This window comes from Corvus kubaryi, unplaced genomic scaffold, assembly GCF_017639235.1.
Source record: "Corvus kubaryi isolate FWS band 111438036 unplaced genomic scaffold, C.kubaryi_AGA036_p1.0 138, whole genome shotgun sequence".
NCBI lineage: Eukaryota > Metazoa > Chordata > Aves > Passeriformes > Corvidae > Corvus > Corvus kubaryi.
Genome location: NW_024580672.1, coordinates 21243973 through 21263641, shown reverse-complemented (window position 1 = coordinate 21263641; position 19669 = coordinate 21243973). Strand labels below are relative to the sequence as shown.

Below are 19669 nucleotides of genomic sequence, written 5' to 3'. Positions count from 1 at the left end.
ACACACCACTGTTTGCACAGACTGCCAAAGAAGTCAAAGCAAACCCTCCTTTGATTCCTTTGTTTTAGCCTTTAACTTGCAAATGATGCTTGGGAAAAAATCTGAGTATTTGTTTCTTAAGCGTCCCAGTTACAGATATCTGCAACTGGACCAAAAAAAAAAGCGTTTTCACAACAAAATTTACCTGACCCAATTTCAGAAAGATATTAAAATACAGATTCCTAAGGCCATTTTTGCTTCCTCAGTTATTCTGACAATATGCTGCAAAACTTCTGCCTATATTTATAGAAGGAAGAAATCTTATTTACAAACCAGTGGTTCACAAGTCAGGAAAAGTGAGGATATGATTAGGACAGAAAACATTTAGAATTATTTGGGTTGGGACCTTAAAGATCACCTAGTATTTCTAAAGCAGATCATGAATTCATTCTGTCTGGATCCTAAAATCCCCATTCATGCTTCTTTTAAGCACAAGTGAATGCAGGATTTTATTAGAAACATATGTTCTCTTTCAGTGGTGAGGATTTACTCAGAAGTTCACATTCACCTCCCTCCTGCACTCCCCAGAGAACGCTCTGATCACTTAATTAGGCCATCAGAACATGAGGAATACAAAGCACAGCACAAGATGTTCCACTGTGTTTGAAGGCTCAGCATCTGGAGGTTATTCAGAGTAACTTTTACCAACTCCTTGGGCAGATGGTAAAATCCAGTAGCCAAACAAATAATCCCAACAACATCTGGTTAATTGTCTGCAGAGTTGCCACCGTCCATATCTCAGATAACAAATGATAATTACTGACTGAATGCAGTTATTATTTTAATTTTTATTAAAAATTATGTTTAATATTTTTTTCTTTTTAAATTTTTTTTAATCAGCTTTTTTTTTTTTTTAAATCAGCTTTTGCTGATAAAGTACCCGAGCAGAAATACTGCAAATCTGGCAGCTCTTAAGGAACTAAACACAAATAGCCGAAATATGATGGGATATCTGCATCTCAAAGAATTTAAAGACTGGGTTGGTGAAAACTTTTTCACTCCCCAGGTGTGCAGGACAACAGAATTCCACAAGATGGGTAACACTGGAAAGTAGCACTACAACATTTATCTCTCAGTATTCAAAACACTCTTCAAATGATGAAGAGTAAGATTTGATTTCTCCTTTATGGGAAGGCATAAAGGACTGTATAGACAAGTTATAACCTAAAACTTTTACTTGCAGAAATTGTGCTGAAACCCAGCTGGCTGCCTGGGGTGAGAATGATGCCATGAAGATTTTTTGTCTTTTCTTTTATACCTGTTATACACCTTTTTACAACTCCTGTATTCTCAGTGCTTTGTGCCTGCATTCTTGGACTTGTTTGTTAAGCTGAGAGACTGGACATTTTAGAAGCTTCGTAGCCAGGGATCAGTGTGCCCCAGAGCCCAAGGTGCTCTCCAGAACACATTCTGTAAACCAAGATAGAACCATCCAGGGGAAGGTTCCTTGGGGAGGGGGGGATCATTCGAGCCTCTCACTGGGGAATCTTTGATAGATCTGCTAAATGTGTGCACCTAAGGATCCTTAAAATAAATACCAAGGCAAAATCCCTTTTTCCCTTCTAACCGTGTTTGACTCTTGATTTTAAGGCCAAGAAAAGGCATCAAAAACACATCTGAATCACTAAAATATCCCAACACGTGCAACCTGCACTGCTGTCTCTTTTGGGTCAGGATTTCCTTCCCAACTTCCACTCTCTTGTGCTAAATGGCTCCGTTCTTTTATGAAATCTCCCTGTTAATCTTCTGCTACCAGCTGGATCCTGTGGAGGGAGAGGAACCAAGAGCTACATGATGCTTCTGAGCCAAATCCTTCAACATCACATTACAGCTGAGTGACTCGAGGGCACAGGCAGCTGGTGGTGCTCAGAGGGTGACAATGGTTTGTGCTGCAGAAGCAAGCGGAGTTTAAAATTCTGGGGTTTTTTGCACTTTTGAATTGGCCTTAAAAATTATAGCTCATACCAGCATCAAATTGATGAAAGCATCAGGAGAGAGAGATGGATTCCACTTTACATGTTTTACTTTAAAGATGCTGCATCAACTTCCATCTTTATCCTGTTGTAACAGAAGTGTGAGTACACAAATATTTCATCTCTACAACTACAGGAAAAAAAGGAATCCTGCAAGAAGTCCTTGACAGCTGATATATCTTACACAGGGTGATCTGGTTGCAGGCAGAAAAACTTGGAAGATGCTGTTCACAAACCTGTTGCCATAATCAATTTTGGCAGTCACTTTCTTTTTCAGCTCCTTGAGCTCATCTTGGGGCAGGGTCCCGGAGAGGATTTGGGATCTCCACTCAATCAGGTCGTAAATCATGTGCCGGACGCTGCGGAACATCTCCCTGTTGTCCTGCTGTTTTGGGGGGGAAAAATGGGGAGAAATCAGGTTTGAAGGCTTGTGAATACACAGGATAAACTGCAATTATAAATATGAATTCAAAGGGTAAGTCTACAAGAGCTCTGAAGCAGGAGCCTCACTTCCTACAGCACAGAACACCAAATATCCAGAGTCCTGCACTCAGCTTTAAGGAGCTAAATAGGGATAAATGTTTGTTTTCATGTTACCCTAAAACCTGGGTCATGCTGCTTTCAGGCATTCAAGGGGAAAATGTCCTTTTATTGATTCCCAGGGTAGCTTTATTCAGTGACCCTCTGCACTGAGCAGAGCAGGACTGAAAATGGTGCATTTGGACAGCAAGAGGCTCAAGTTCTGCAATAGCCCATCTGCAACAGATGGGAGAATCCTTCCCTTCCCTGGTTAAACCTCCACAATGACACTTCAAAATCCCTCACTGTGCACATCAATGCCATACAAGCCCACAGGTAACTTTTAAAGGACAGTGAAACACCAGGAAAAGACCTAAACTTGATAGGAAGTTAAATACCTGAATTGCTTATAAAGCCTGGAACTGTGGATATTAAATACTGCCAGCAGCACACACAAACTTTCCTTGGCAACATTCAGCTAAGCTAGGAATAATTAAATAATTACAATAAAATTCTCCACTGAAAAAGAAAAGCCAAGGAAAAAATGCAGAAGATGCAGGAAAAGAACATAATGACTCCAAGAGTCTGGGAAAAGGATATCTAACTGTGAAACTTAAAGACTTCAGTCTGTTCAGATTATCCAAAAGCTGGCTTGATTATAGTGGGAGAATCTTCACAGAGAGAAAATACCCATTATTAAAAGCTCTTTAATGTAGCAGAGAAAGACACAACAGGCACATATGGCTGGAAGCTAAATACAGACAAATCCAAATGGGGAAGAGGTTCCTGATTTTCGAGGCTGCAGGCAATCAAACCACAGAGATGGGAAACATCCCCTGCTCTCTGCAAACAAAATCTGAACATCCATTCAAGATTCAAACACAAATTACAAACTGATTCAAGACATAAATGTGGCCCTTTAATGGGTTTTGATATGCAAGGCATGGACAGCATGGAATATCCCTCAAAGCTGCAGACTGCCCAGTCTGAAACCAGCTGCCTCCAGTGAACCAAACCTCCCTTGATTGCCTGCTCTTGGATTCCAAATTATTAGCAAAGCATTGAAGTATTGTTTATCATGGAATCATAGAGTGGGATGGTTTGGAAAGGACCTTAAAGCCAACCCAGGGCCACCCCCGGCCACGGGCAGGGACACCTTCCCCTATCCCAGGGTGCTCCAAGCCCCACTTCCCACCCTGGAAGTGTCCAAGGCCAGGCTGGCACTGAATGGGCTTTAAAATCCCTTCCATCCCAAACCATTTTGGGATTCTACAGCAGTAGAACCAAGGGCAAAGCTCTTCTCAGCGCCCTCCCGAGATTCTGCTCCTCCTGCTTTTATTTCTGCCTGTCTACTTCTTCCCTGCTCCTCAGCACACAACTCCCTGCTATTCCAACACCTTAAAGCTCCCTCTTCAATACATAATCTGTTTCTTTTCATAGAAGATATTATCCTTCACCTTCTCTATTGCCACACTACATCATTTCCATTACACTCTTACTCCTAATCTTTATTTTCATGGTTGTGATTAAAAGCCACATTAGTCAGCACAAACATCTTCATTACCACTCGGTGTCTTCATTACACAGCTTGCACTTTTATGATACAAGATTTCAAACATATTTATGGGAAACAGAGACTGCATTAAACCCTGCTTTAAATAAAGGAATTTCATGTTCCCATTATCTTGTTACAGTGACCTTGCACAATGAGAGCATCAGAAGTGTGAGCCAGGTACCTTAAATCCCACAGCAGGCCTTGCTTTACAGCTGAGCTGGGCTTTTAAATGTAGGTTTGAACTCTTGATCTCACTTATGTGCACTTTCATCTCTGTTTTTCTACGTTCCCTTCTGAGAGACTATCAATAATTATGTGTACAAATTTCTAAGAATATATTCTTAGGTGTTTGGAACCTTAGCATATCAAAATAAACAGGGATGCAAGTTAAGGTGTCAATAATTTGGGAGCAATCAACTTCAAGTAAAGGAATACTGAGAAGTTAAAGGCCTACACTGATAAATTTACAAAGCTTTCAGTTTACACCCACAAATTCAACAATAAATACTCTATTATTCCATAACACAGACCAACAGTCTAAAGAAAAAGACTGAAAACTATTTTTAAAATTTCTTTACTAAAATTACATGTTAAATTACTCCCAATCTGTATACACCTGAAAAATCATGTTTTCTATAATAGAACCCACATGAAAAAGGGGTCATAATTGCTTAACAGATTATTGCTAGATCAAGGTAACACTCAAAAAAACCCCTGATTCTGCACAAGAAAAGAAAGGGATTTGAAGAAACAGGCAGGAGAATCGCTGCTGAGATTTGTGCTTTAACAGAGATGATGCTACACAGATTTTCAGCACTGCAAGTAGCCTTTAGAAACAACACCACAAGGGGAATTTCATTAATGATTCCTTCATAAATAGCAGCTCCTTCCTGCATCTCCCTGCACCTTTCCCAGCACCACTTTTCCCATCAAGCTCTCCCAGTGTCAACGTTTTCCTGAGCTGCACATACCACATAGAGCTGCCTCCAGATGACAGACCATTCCCTCAGCGTGGTGGTGACCTCCTGGATCAGGGGCAGCTCGTTGGGGATCACTGTCTCATGTTGGCTGAAGAGGAAGAAGGAAAAAATGAGGCTGAATTAAGCAGCAGAATGAAGAATCACAGAATTAAGGGTTGAAAGGAGCTTTAAGGTCATTGAGTGCAATCAGCACCACCACGGTCTCCACTAAGCCATGTCCCCACGTGCCACATCCACACATTTTGTGAGCAGTTCCAGGAATGGTGACTCCACCACAGCACAGAGCAGCCTGGGCCAAGGCTTGATGGCCTCTTCTGTGAAAACTTTTGTGCTGATATCTAATCAAAATCACCTAACCTAGAATCATTCCTAGGGAAGAACTGTTCATTTCCAAAGGGAACTGAATAAAACTGGGTTGGAATTAGCACCACTTACTATAAATTTATAAGCAAAAATAAGATATGATCAGATACTGAAGCACTGGACACCAGTACAGCCATAGCACATAAAGGGTATTTTGATGGGCTGAGATTATGGAATCATGGAATGGTTTGGGTTGGAAGGGATCTTAAAGATGATCTTGATCCACCCCCTGCCATGGGCAGGGACACCTCCCACTGTGCCAGGCTGCTCCCAGCCCCAATGTCCAGCCTGGCCTTGGGCACTGCCAGGGATCCAGGGGCAGCCCCAGCTGCTCTGGGCACCCTGTGCCAGGGCCTGCCCACCCTCCCAGGGAGCAATTCCTTCCCAATCTCCCATCTAAACCTTCCCCCTCTCATCTTATCACTCCACACCCTTGAGAACTCTTCCCAGCCTCTCCTCATTCTCTACATTCACAAGGATATCAAAACACACCTCACTGTAACATCACCCAGATATTTCTTTTACAAGAAACAACCAAGAATAAAACCAGATGTGCCCAACCTACAACACCACAATACTCCCCTGTAATTCTTTTTTTCAAAATATTGGTCTTGCAATGAAAAATTAAGATTCAGTTCATTACCACGAAGTTCCTGTATTATTTGTTTTCAAATGAGGTGCCACGAAGGTAAGAAACACCAGCTAGATCTTTTAATATTGCAGAAGTAGGGTACTTAAAGGCAGTTTTGCAATCAGCAAGAAAGATGTCATTATGCAGCAACCTCATGATTAGTAGTTTGATCATTTACATATTTAACAGAGTATAAAAATAAATCAGGCACAAAGGAATAAAATATTTTAATCCTGTTTCACTCCATTTCATACCTAGGTAATGATTTATTAATTTCACTCCACCTCCTTTGTCCCCTGGGCTATGGTTGTGGGTTTTTTCCTGGTTTTTAACTCAACTTTTATTTTCATGTTAGAGACTTTTACCTGCATGTCCAGAAAAGCTGATTTGATACATAAGGATCTGAACAACTGCTGAACAACAAACACAGCTCAAACCACTCAGTGTTGCACACACCACGGAAGGGAACAGGAAAAATCACCGAATAATTTCTCACTAAGGCAAAAAACTACCTGGAAACTGTGTGACCTGATAATGCACTGAAATGATGTGGATAAAACAGGAAAAAGGAGTTTTGTTCTTTTCAAATCCAACTTACCCTTTGCCTTCAACGATTGCTTCCTTAAGGTGGATGTATGAGGCAGGAAATATGCCCTTGGAGAGGGAGGGAGAGAGAAAAATGTATTAAATAATCAGTTGAACACAACATATTGTGTTTATTACCTAAAATATGCCAAGACACTGCTGGGTGTGCAGAGCCATTCACACCCTTGAGCACCAGAACAGTTGTGTTTGAGACTTTTCTAATAGATATTGAATTTTTGCATTGCCTGTCCTTTTCAAGAAGGTGTAATTGCAACCTTACAGCTCCTCTGAAAAAATATTCTAAATTAATCAACATCCCAGAAATAAACCAATATTTTTAAAATAAACTAATCCAAGCTGATAAAACAACTTCTTCCATCTCACCCTTCAAGGTAGGAGTTCAGTTTTCTGATCTTCTGGGAATGCAGTAATAGAAAGTTTTGGAAAGCCACTGGGGGAAATAGTGCATTTTAAACCCCAGTTTAAAAAAAAAATTTAAAAATCACTAAATTTAGTGGCAGTCAGACAAATGCAGCAACACGTGGAATTAATTTAAGAAACATGTCTAATTGCTTCTCAGACTGTAAAAAGCACGTCCATGAAGTATGGTTTGGAAGAAATGTAACTTATTCACAGAAAAAAAATGGAAATACAAAAATAGAATAAAAACCCAGGCCTGGTAAGGAAATGGGTGGGATGAACCACACAACTCTGTACTTTCAGACATGCAGACTCAACTAAAAACACACCTCTGGAGACAAACATGGCATTTGTAGAGTTTTGGTGAAAAAAGAAGCAAACCCTGAAGTTTAATTTTGTTTAATTACTACTGCGAAGTAAAAGGCTCAAAAAATAAAACACGATGCTACAACCAGCGTTTGTGTGGTTTCCTCTCCTTTTATTTCAGCAAAGCTGCTGTAAATGCAGCCCTTGGTGCACACTGGAATTACACTGCAGGAGAAGCCTCCTCCTCTCCAAAGGGAAGGACTGAAAAATCCCATGCTGGGGCTCCATATCCTTCTCCAAGCTGCATTTCACCAGGAATTCATTATTTAACAGACACTGGAGCAGTGTCAGCCTCTAAATAGACCAAGGAGAACATCAAGGTCTGAACTTTTTACTGAGGCACAGGCTTGGGGCAGCAGTTACTGCCCAAAAGGAGATGATGCACATGAAGACACATCCAGTGACTGATTTACCTTTACACTGCAAAAATGGGATCACAGAAACACAAAATAGCCTGGCTTGGAAGGGACCTTAAAAGGGACCTTAAAAGGGACCTTAAAAGGGACCTTAAAAGGGACCTTAAAAGGGACCTCAAAGCCCATCCAGTGCCAGCCCTGCCATGGTAGAGACACCTCCCACTATCCCAGACTGCTCCAAGCCCCAATGTCCAACCTGGCCTTGGGCACTGCCAGGGATCCAGGGGCAGCCCCAGCTGCTCTGGGCGCCCTGTGCCAGGGCCTCAGCACCCTCACAGCCAAGAATTTCTTCTGAATGTCCCATCTACATCTCCCCTCCTTCAGCTTAAAGCCATTCCCCTTGTCCTGTTACTCCATCCCTTCTCCAAACTCTCTCTCCATGTTTCCTGTGGTTCCTTCAGGCACTGGGAAGCCACAATGAGGTCATCCCAAAGCTTCACTTCTCCAGACTGAACAATCCAAATTCTCAGCTTTTCCTCCCAGCAGAGCTGCTCCATCCCTCAAATCATCCTGGTGCCTCCTCTGGACTCTCTCCAGCAGCTCCACGTCCTTCCTCTGGACCCCAGAGCTGGATATGCCAGTCATCCTTTAGGCCTTGCTAAAATAAGTTTTTATTAACTTGAAAAATTCCTATTGGTCAGAGGCTGAGGACACAGAGCAGCAGTGACCAGTGCACACCTGGGCTCCAGCTCCATCAGGATCAGAGACCTCCACAAACCCACACACCCAGTGCCAAAAATCCACCTTATTCCAAGAGAAAAAACGAGCACCACTCACCTTCTTGGATTTCTTCCGTAGTGTATAGCCCCTGTACCAACCTAGGAGAGAAAAAAGGGACAAAACATTAAAAAGTTCATTTATGGCACCTCCCAGCTGCTCCTTCGCAGCTCAACAGCACTGTAAGGTGTTTCTGATCATGCTTCAGCCCTGCACATCCCACCTGAATTTCAGCTTTCCACAGGCTTAATATCCCGGATAAAACAAGTCACCCTGGAAGCTATAAAATCAGAGAGATGATGGAGAGAAGCACATGACAGAGATGGTGGCTGACATGATGCGTGTGACTGCTGTGCATTTCATTTTAATTACTAACTCACCAACACAAAACCAACTTAAGAGCATTACCTTGACAAAAACTGATTGTTTGACTAGCTCCATTTCGAAACCCATTTCAATTCCACAAACCCAAGTTTTCAGCTGTTAGCCACCTCACCAGAAAACAGGAATACTCTAGAATTTAGGAGTCACACATCAAAATACAAAAGCATTTGGAGAACTGAGCCTGGATGCAGCATCCACCCCTCCAGCCCTGCAAAGAGGGGTTTGTACAGCAAAGCATCCCTGTCTGGGGGAGGATGGGGAGAACACAAAGCAGATGTGGAATAAAAACTGCAGTCCCAGTCCTGAGAACAGGGAAGAAGCTCCATGAAATCAACACATGCTGATAAATTCATTCTGCACACTCTGGGACCAGATACCCAAATCACAGGCTCAAGCACATGGGATTTTTCAGTCTGCTCTCCTGCAGCACAAGCCAAAGTGATTCATCACCTTCTCACTGCAGCACTTGGGGCTGCTTAGTGCCACCTCCCTAAACCTGGTGTCTGTACCCACCACACAGAGGCTGCCATGGCCTCACATCCCACATTCCCACTGCTTCCCGAGAAACATCCAGCTGCTGCTGAAATGAGCACTCCCAGTTTTGCTCAGGTGCGAAGGAGGCAAAACATTTCTGCCTGTGTTAAACTCCACTGGCTGAAATCCATGCACGGATTCCAACCCTAATAAAAAAACTAAACTCCCACCGTTTTAGATGAATAAACCAACATTTTGAAGTCCTGGAGTTTAAACTGTGGAACCCCAGAACTTTGATCAGATGCACTGTACAAACTGAAGAACAAACAACCATTCTCTCGTCTCCCAGCCCACCTCCTGTGCTGCCTCAGGACATGCCACAGCACCTGTGGAATAAAAGCCCTGCAGCAAAGAGAGCCCCCCACAGAGGAACCTCTGCTTCCTGAAGTTTTGCAGCCAGAGCTCCCAGGATCAGGGAGAAGAGAGCAGCCAAAATCTGCCTTGGAGAGCTGGCAGCACTCCTGCTCCTTGCAGAGGTCCTGATGTGGCCAGGCTGGTCCAACCAGGCTCCTCCCTGCGGGGAGCTGGTGCTGGGTATCCAGCCTGGAGCTCTGCAGGGAGCCCAGTTTGCAAATGCAGCTCTCACTGGTTCAACTGGAGGCACTGGGTCTGGCCATGAACGTGCTCAGATGGGGGCAGTGTCACTTACACATGTGAAGTCATCTCTAATCAACTCCCCAAAAACATGGGAGAGCTGGGGGTGCTCACCTGGAGAAGACTCCAGGGAGAACTCAGAGCCCCTTGCAGGGCCCAAAGTGGCTCCAGGAGAGCTGGAGAGGGACTGGGGACAAGGGCTGGAGGGACAGGACACAGGGAATGGCTTCCCACTGCCACAGGGCAGGGCTGGATGGGAAATTGGGAAGGAATTGTTCCCTGGGAGGGTGGGCAGGCCCTGGCACAGGGTGCCCAGAGCAGCTGGGGCTGCCCCTGGATCCCTGGCAGTGCCCAAGGCCAGGCTGGACATTGGGGCTGGGAGCAGCCTGGCACAGTGGGAGGTGTCCCTGCCATGGCAGGGCTGGCACTGGGTGGGCTTTAAGGCCCTTTCCAGCCCAAAGCATTGGGGGATTCCAGGAATTCCTTCCCTGGGAAGGAGGTGACTCTGGCACAGGTTGTGGACCCCCCATCCCTGGAGCTGTTCAAGAGCAGACCTTGTCCTTAACAAACACTATGGAACAGCTGGAAACGTGCATCCAAGGAAATGCTCAACTAAGAGGAGACCAAGGAAATATTTTTGCCTCTGTTGAAGCTGCAGAAGACACTCAAGAATTTGCTGTGGTTACCCTCAAACAATGCATCAATTTTTGACACAGTTACATTGAAAAACAAACAAACAAAAAAAAGAGCACCAAAAACTGAACTTTCCCGTAATACCAAGAATAACTTCGGTGAAAATCCCGATCTGGGAAGCCAAATTCCCTTCTCACAGCAGCACTAGAAATTAACTGAAGCTCCAGCACATAACCTTGCTTTTGAGGTTGATTTTCTGTTACATTTCCCAGCTATCCCCCTTAATGAGCCACAGTTATTGATCACATGGTTCCATTTGCCCATTCCATGAAATAATGTCAAGAAACGGAATTAAGACAATAAAGATCTGGAAAATACTAATCCAGAAGGTGGTAAATCCTTGGGTTTTAGGGTATCTGCTACAAAATGCAATCCTCCTCTCCTGCAGAGAAGGATATTTAGGAATTCCTACAGCTTTCCTGCTTGGCTTTTCCTCTAGGGCTCAGATTAGAAGGACAGAGAAAGTTTTCTAACTGAAAAATAAACTAAAATACCTCCTGAAAGAAAAATACTAGTTTTATTTTAGTCTTAAAAAGTGGCTTCATCTTTACTGGATGAACACAAATTTAATATTTATCATGAAACGTGCACATTCATTTCCAGTCTCCTCACTCCTATAAAAATAGGGGATGTTTTTACCAAGACTGAAACCTCACAGGACCTGCACATTGAATTCATTCTAAACAATTTTTCTGCGTTTCAGAGAAAAAAAAAATTCCATAATTAGAATGCAACACATCAATATTTTTAGCAATAAAAACAATCTCCAAAATAAGTTCAACTCACGGGCAAAAAAAGGAAATATTATTTTAAACACAGGGTCAAGGTTCATTTCAGCAATCAATTCCAGGACATGGTGGCAACAGATATCCTACACCTGCCCTAAAAACAGATCTTCCAGACCAGGGATGTGAGACTGAGCCCTCCCAACTCCTCACCTCTCTCTTCTGCAGAGACCCCAACTGAGCAAGGATTTCCTGTGAGCTTTTCTTGGCAATGCAGATTCAGAGGAAAAAAAAACCCAAAAAACAAAAAACAACTAATTTCTACCACTTCAAAGACACAGATCAGTCTTCAAAACTGCTCTCAACCTAGGAATTATGACAGAAAACTAATTTAAAATAGTATCAGATTTACAGCAGGATGGGAGGAGCAGAATGTCTACTCCATCCATGAAAAAAAACCAACTGTTTTTCCCACGGGGGAAAAGGGGTAGACCTTGGAGAGGCAAAACCCCAGATCCTCAGCAAAAAGGCTTCACTGACTCTTCCAACAACTCCTCTGTCCCAGGATGATTTAATTAGAGGGTTTTCCTTTGGATGGGCCCATTCCCACCTCAGCCTGGCACAGGCAGGTGAGTCCCAGGCACACACCTGGAAATTTATGGCACAAAACCTTCCGGGGGCACAATCCACACAAATTCTATCCCGGGAACCAGAGATCAAACAACTCCAGTAACCCCCTAATCACAGCAGCTCTGTAAACAAAGAGAGGTAAGAGTTACAGCATCTAAATCCCCATCTCAGCAGGTAGGGAATGAGCAATCAGTGCTTGGGAGAACGGGAATTTGCATTTCTTTTCACATGAACTCATCCCATGTGCTCCAAGCCCTGAGAGGGTGAAGGTCTTCCCATTATTCCAGTCCATGGGAAAGGTGACTCATCCCCACTGCCCCACTTAGCTGGCAGCAGTCAGCATTTGAGAGGGTTTCACATTCCCTGCTCAGAGCTTCTCCCACATTCATTAAATAAATCTATTTATATATAAAAGTACAAAGCTGTGCAATATTTGAATCGTTCCATTTGCATCTAAACTCATCGCATTATTAGGGTTTTATTAAAGCATGCAACGTCAGAGAGTGGAAAGATTGCTTTGCTCAAACTTGGCATTGCAGCAGCAAACTGAGCTCCAACAAAAGGCCAGCCCAGGAATAATGAGAAAATTCAAAAATGCCATTTCACAGTGATGATCAGATCTTGCTGAAATAGCATTGTTTCAGTAAATAATAAAAAAAATCCAGTTAAGCCAATAGCTAAAATAAATTTATCACACAGATCTACTGAAAGATCAATGACTAGAGAAGCAAATTAAATCAATGTATTAAATCAATGTATTTACATAAAAACCATGTTTCCACAAGACAAAAAAGTGTTAGACTATTTTAAACACACAGAGTTTAGTTCTATGTTCCCCACACCCTTCCAAACTGCAGCATGCCATAAAATTTCAACTCCAGGATGTAATGAAAGAGTTTTATTTTGCTTGGATTAAGAGCTGAAAACGTTGAGACCATTTCCATATCCTGTTGATTATCAAACTCAGCCATTCAGATTCCCTTATAGACGGATCAGGGAGGAAGGATTTTGGTACAGGTGATGTTTCCAGAGTTTCATCTCAGAAGAGGCATCTGGGAAAGCCTGAAATTAGTGCACGGCACTAACACAGGCACCCATCTTAGAAGAGACACAACTTAGGTGACCTTCAAATTCAGATTAAACTTCTTTTAGCAGCAGGTTCTTTTGCATTACCCAAGGGTACCCAAAAAGCATCTCTCATTTCTCTAAGGTGGGGGAGATGCCACAACAGATCCATACAAATCCAGCTGTGGGAACATTCTTATTCCCCAGAAAACCCCATACTTACTCACCAGCTCATCAACCACACACGCCTTCATTTGTTTCAGCTTCCAATTCATCACTCGGCAGCACGAGGTGGTCACAAACAGAAAAGGAACACAACTCCCCCCAAAAAATCCTCTTTTTCAGTTCAGTTTTTGCCCTCTTACCCTCATATGTTTCCAGGATGTGCACGGTGTCCCCGATCTGTAAGGAAAGTTCATCTGGTCCCCTGGCATCGTAGTTGTAGAGAGCTGGGCAGAGGAAACACTGCTGTTAGTACAGGCAAGACAACAATTCCAGGTGTTTCTCCACGTAATTGCTTTTATTACTCATTGTTGCCATTCTGAATCTTTCTGCAAAATAATTGTTTTAGAATTCCATAAAAATTCAGCCAAGTTCTGAAATCCATAATATTTCCCCTTGTAACAAAAAAACCCCTCAAGTTCACTCTCTAAAGTTGTCCCCCACTCTGTTTATAATCATCATCTTCATGGCAATACACTCATTTTTTGCTGGATTTGCCAGCCTTCCAGCACTTTGTGTCAATTTTCTACAATGAACTGCTCTGTCTTCCCCCGTCAGCTCGACACACAGAGAACTTCCAAAGTGCCTTTAGAAAACTCAAATTGCCATGCTAATATTAAAGGATGATTTCCCAGTCACTTCATCCATTTACTGCATGCATAGGATGTTGAAAAATATGATTTCAGAATTTCTGAGTGCCAGAGGCAACTGCATCAACCCACTGTATATTAAATTACAACCAAAAACAACAGTAACTCAAAGACTACTCCTCCCTACCCTTCCCGAAAGAAAACCTGGATACTCTTGAGCACTGAGATTGGCAACGCTCACAAATTCATCTGACAAATGATGCTACAAACTAGGCTTGGTTGGGAAAAAAATACCCATGATGTGAAAAACTAAACAGTTACAACTCCTAAAGCCAAATTTTTATGTTTTATATAGAGCAAACTCTCTGTAGGAGAAAAAAATCTTCCAATACCAAGGAAGGTCCTCATGACCAAAGGCAACAACTCCAATATTCACAAGACTAAAGCTAAGGAATTCGGGCAAGGTGATCCCACAGAAGTTTCTTCCTCAGTTTACAACTGTGCAGCTCCTCCTTCCAACGGGGATCAAGAATACCTGAAAATCAGAATGTCTCACTACTTGTTGCAACTCTTCAGGAAGCGAAAGTGTTTTCAGAATATAATAATTACCTCCTAACTTCCTCCCACCCCTCAGATTACCACTGCTTTTCTTTCTGCCTCACTTTCCAGGGCAGGACTCCGGGATATTTTATCGGAACAGAAAGACCTGGATAAGTTATGTGTGCCTCTCCCAGGAAATTTTCAGACCACGAGTTCATAGAGCACCCACAACACATTCCACACCCATTACAGGTAACAAAGCACTTCCAAAAAACCCCTCCAACTCAAACCCTACGGCACAGCTACCAATGAAGCAATGAGAGATGGGATGCAGGGAACACCTCCCTTACCTGCCCAGCTCTCTCCTACCCCAGCAGTCCTAAGCAGCAGGCAAGAGCCTGCATTACACAGGAGATCAACACCACAAATTACATCTCTAAGAACTGGTAACTGGAGAAAAAATACTGCTTTGACCCCAAAGCTGATAATCGGTTTAGCCCTGAGTTCACACGCTGGGAACATCCCAGTGGGCACGAGGGAAGGTCTAATCCCAGCACGAGGATGGGGCACAGAGCCCAGTGCTGCCTCCAGCTCCAGCCTCTAGGAATTACTGCTTGTTCACCCCAGAACTCCTGGAATTCCAGCTGACACAATTATCACCAGTAAATAAATCCATAACAGGCTGGGTCCCTTCTGCAGAACTCCTCTGGCTTGACAGACTTTAGAGTTCAGAGGTAAATAAATATATCTGAGAGCAGAAATGGAAAAAATCCATGGAAAAGCAAGTTTGGAAAACACAGGATAAGGTAAAACATTATTAATGGAATAAAAGGACACTACAGGGTAAAAAGAATAAAGGCCAGGTGCACTGCAGAGACCAATAAATATCACCAGTATTTAAATGAAGGTTTTAGAAAGTAACAATGTTTTTATTGACATCAAAACAAGCCAAGCTAATTCCTACTTTAATGTTTTCCTTAATTTTGTCATTATTAAAGAGAGATAAACCTTCCTTCCCAGGTATCTGGCACAGGATATCTGAAAGCCATAAATGCTGTTCAGGAGAAGGGGGTTCTGAGAAACACATCAGCAAAAATGAGCATTTTAAACTGCTCTGAGCAGAGGGATGGTCACAGTGGTGACCACACTTCTGCTTGGAAACACTCCCCAGAAATGTGCTCATTTCAGCTTTTGTGCATAGCAGGGAAAACAAAGTTACACAGTCCTAACTCCTCCAAACTCGTGTGGCTGGAGTGCAACACAAAAAAATCCATCCTTTGGGTGTTTACTCAGATCCCTTCAATGCTCACAGCTCAACCAAGAGGCCCCTGGATATTCACACATCCAAAAATGAATCCAAGGACAGTCTCCCACTTCCAGGACCCCAACAAGCAACTTCAGTGACTCACACCAGACATCCCAGCCAGGAAAAATTTGCATTCTAACAGATTAAAAACCAGCCCTGTACTCAATTCACACTTCAGCTGAGCATTTCTCCAACATTTAAGTGGGAAAACACTCAGGATCAAAGGCAGCTATGAACAAAAGGCACCAAAATTTGTGCCCAGGAGTGCTAAACCGGTGTCTGTCACAACAAGGAAGGTCATGCACCAGAAGCTGCAGTGGAATGACCAATTCTTGTGGCAGAAGATGACAAACAACCATCAAATGGTAATTATTGCCCACGACAGCTCCCACTGACCTCAATTGACTGAGGAGCCAGGGAGGGGTGATTTATCTTCAAAAATATATATATGTGTGAAAAATATGTCTATGAGACAAAATAAATCACGTTTCTGGCTTCCAACAGCATTGATACATCGTGAAGCAAACAACCAAAATAACTATAAAGTGCATCCCACCCCTGTGATTACAAAGAACGACACCACCAACTGCCCTGTAAGGTAGAAGAACTCCTCCTCACAGGAATCTTTTTTATGTATAGCGACATCAAAAGCTGCTGTGACAGAAAATGTTTGATTGGAGCAAAAGACAAGGCTTTAATTAAAGGAAAAGACAAAATTTGAAGGAGTAAAGCATGAAACTGGTATGTTTGCATTTTGTCTCATCAACTGTATCCTGAGCTATCATTTAAAATATTTAAAAACCTGAGGTATAACTTCCAATTTTTAAGGTGTTTTTTTAACTGATGTTTTGCTTAATTTAAAAAAATCCAACATCCACACAAGAATCCCAAAGTGCCAAAAGCAAAGGATTAAGTGTGGGCACAGAAAAGAGCCATTTTTCAACTCTAAGAGTTGATAACAAAAGGAACAATGAACAGGGCATTACAGTAATTGCACCAAAGCTCCATTTGCTGTTAAAGAACACAAAACAAACACCTCTGTGAGCTGCACTCGTTAATCTGCACACGCTGGAAAAATGAGGAGGCCAACACTAGAAGAATTAGATTTGACAGAGGTGGAAAAAAAAAGAAAAAGCAAACAAAGGTAACATCAACTGATATTGAAAAAGCTTTTTTCTGACTGTATGAAAGGTGAGATATCTTAAGATGCCATAAAGATGTTGCAGAGTAATATTCCCTGGTATTACTTTGCGTGAAAGGTTGTATTAATCATTCTAAACTCCTGAAAGAAACCAAAATACGTTTAACAAATGATCAGCTTTATTTTACACTGTCTTTAAAAAAAACAAATCCCTAAATCATAACTGTGCTTTTTCAACAAAAGCAGACTGAAACCACAGAGGTGAAAAAAAGCAAAGTCTTCCGTAAAGTCTCTGGTATTAAAAGACACCTGAAGGTTTTTCTCTGATTTTCCCTAAAATCTAAGTGGCTGATTTCAATATTCAGGCAGATTCCTTAGTCCTCTGCTACTCACCCAGAGGAGTTTCTGATTCCTACACCTGAGGCTAATGGAGAAGTGAAAGGAAAAAAGCAGTGCTGGAGTCCGGAGTTGCACCTGAGAATTGTTAAAGACAATTAGTTCATGTGTGCCTTAACCAAGGGTAGATCTTCTCGCCTTCACCTTGGGTTTTGTCACCCCTCGTCTTACCAAGCTGGATTCAGAGTTTTCTCAATATTTTAGCTATTCTGTTATCCAAACATTCCCAAAAAATTCCTTTCCTGAAGAGAGGAGAAACCTGGAGAAATTCTTAGACCTGAACAGTTACAACCCAGCTAAAGGAGAAAATCCAGCTCGTGGTTCCTCCTGTCCAGTGATGCTCTAATCTTATTGATTAAATCCATGAATGTGACTTTTATCACAGGATTAGCCTAAATCCCATGAGTTCAAGTAGATAGAAAGGATTTATCATCACTTTCCCTCACAAAGGTGAGACAGCTCCTTTCACTCCTCCTCTACGTGAGCAGCAAATCCCTGAAACACACATGGGTTCATCTGGAACTTCCTCTTCTCCATGACTACACAGGGCATCTGCTGAGGGTGAGAGAATCCTAAACCAGACTCTGGAAGCCCTCAGCCTGAAATCCCTGCAATGCCAGCCTGCCTCTCCTCTTCCAAAGTGAGCACACAAAGTGAAGGGCCACCAAGCTTTTCTAAAGGCAGCAGACACCTCAGGTTTCACAACAGATGGCAAGGGCAGCAATATGTTCTGCATTGCATTTGGTGTCTCATCACCCACTGCCCAACGGGAATTAATAAACTGAAGGAACTTCATAAATCCAGAACAACCCCAAACTTGAGGCCTGGTGCCTTCCAGAGGTGTGACCACCCTGCTGCTGAGTCCGGCAGGCAGAGCTTGAGTAGGACAGAGCAAGATGCTCACTTGTCCTTCCGGCACTAATTCAAAAACACAGAGAAATAAAACCTGGAGCAAAGGAGGCTCAGGGGGGACCTTGTGGCTCTGCACAAGTCCCTGACAGGAGGGGGCAGCCGGGGGGGTCGGGCTCTGCTGCCAGGGAACAGGGACAGGAGGAGAGGGAACGGTGCACCAGGGGAGGCTCAGGTCGGACACCAGCAGGAATTTCTCCATGGAAAGGGTGATTTGACAATGGAAGGGGCTGCCCAGGGAGGTCTGGAGTGCCCATTCCCTGGAGGTGGCACTCAGTGCTCTGGGCTGGGGACAAGGTGGGCATTGGGCACAGCTTGGACTCAACAGTCTGGGAAGTCTTTTCCAACTCAAATGATTCTGTGAAATGAAGAGTTCTGGACCAAGCCAAGATTTCCAAGAAATAAGTTCAGCTTCTTGCTTTCCTTCCTCCCCCCTTTCAAGGCAGACACTTTATTTTTAGGGAGCTAATGAAGTAAGATGCTTACTCACTGTTTTAACAGCCCTCCCCACCACTTCTGGCTGATCTGTATGCAGAGTACTTCACCACGAAGTACTGAGGGTATAAAGCTGAAAGTAGTGCTAAAAAAAAAAATATATACATCATTATTGACTCTAACAGCATTATTAATGTGCCATAATGCACAGCTAACAAGAAGCACAATCAAGAACATCCAAATTGATTTTTAATATTAAGAAGTCCATTAAGTGAAACACCCTGGATGCAAGGAATAATCACATCACCCCGAGCTCTCAGTGCTGGCTCTTGCAGAAAAAGTAAGATGCTGATTTAGACTAACACAAAACATTATCCAGAGGCAGATGTTTTGGCATCTGTCTTGTGGCAACTCAGAATAACAAAGTAAGTGAGTTTTGATGTTCCCTCAGACCTCCTGCATTTCACTGGGGGCCACTAAGGAGCTGTAACTTGGCTCTTGCTCTGATGGGGCTCCAGGCACCATCCTCCAGGAAGGCAAGGACAGCATTTGAGCATTAGCTGTGCTCACCCACGTGTGCCTCCAGAAAGGACGTGAGCACTCGGAACTGAGCATAATTCAAAACTGATTCCACACGTGATTTTTAGAAAATTTGCAAAACCTCCAGCACTGCTATGTAGAAAACGCACCCAGGGGTCTGCTGGGTAGGAGAAGGACAAGAGTTAAAGGCTGGAGGGGAGGAAGAACTCGGGCAGCTTATGGTCAGTGCTGGCAGAGCATCAGCTGTGCATGGGCTGGTCATGAGTCAGGCCAGATCCTCCAGCCGAGGCTCCCCAGGAGAGAAGTGACCAGAACTGGCAGTGCTGCAGCTCCACGCCCAATCCTGGCTGATGTTCCTCCATCCCTGCCCATCACTGCCCCTTCCCTCGTGGCAGCACTGC

General features: G+C 43.2%; 1 protein-coding gene across 1 annotated transcript in view; it reads right to left on the bottom strand.

The window, feature by feature from the left end:
* DOCK1 (dedicator of cytokinesis 1) overlaps nucleotides 1–19669 on the bottom strand; it is a 93014-nt gene that overhangs the window by 58652 nt on the left and 14693 nt on the right. The window contains exons 2-6 of the mRNA XM_042019568.1: nucleotides 13555–13638; nucleotides 8625–8665; nucleotides 6659–6714; nucleotides 5058–5154; nucleotides 2249–2397 (exon numbers count right to left, since the gene is read on the bottom strand). Coding sequence (XP_041875502.1) covers nucleotides 2249–2397; nucleotides 5058–5154; nucleotides 6659–6714; nucleotides 8625–8665; nucleotides 13555–13638 — 427 coding nt within the window. The remainder of the gene's footprint in view (nucleotides 1–2248; nucleotides 2398–5057; nucleotides 5155–6658; nucleotides 6715–8624; nucleotides 8666–13554; nucleotides 13639–19669) is intronic.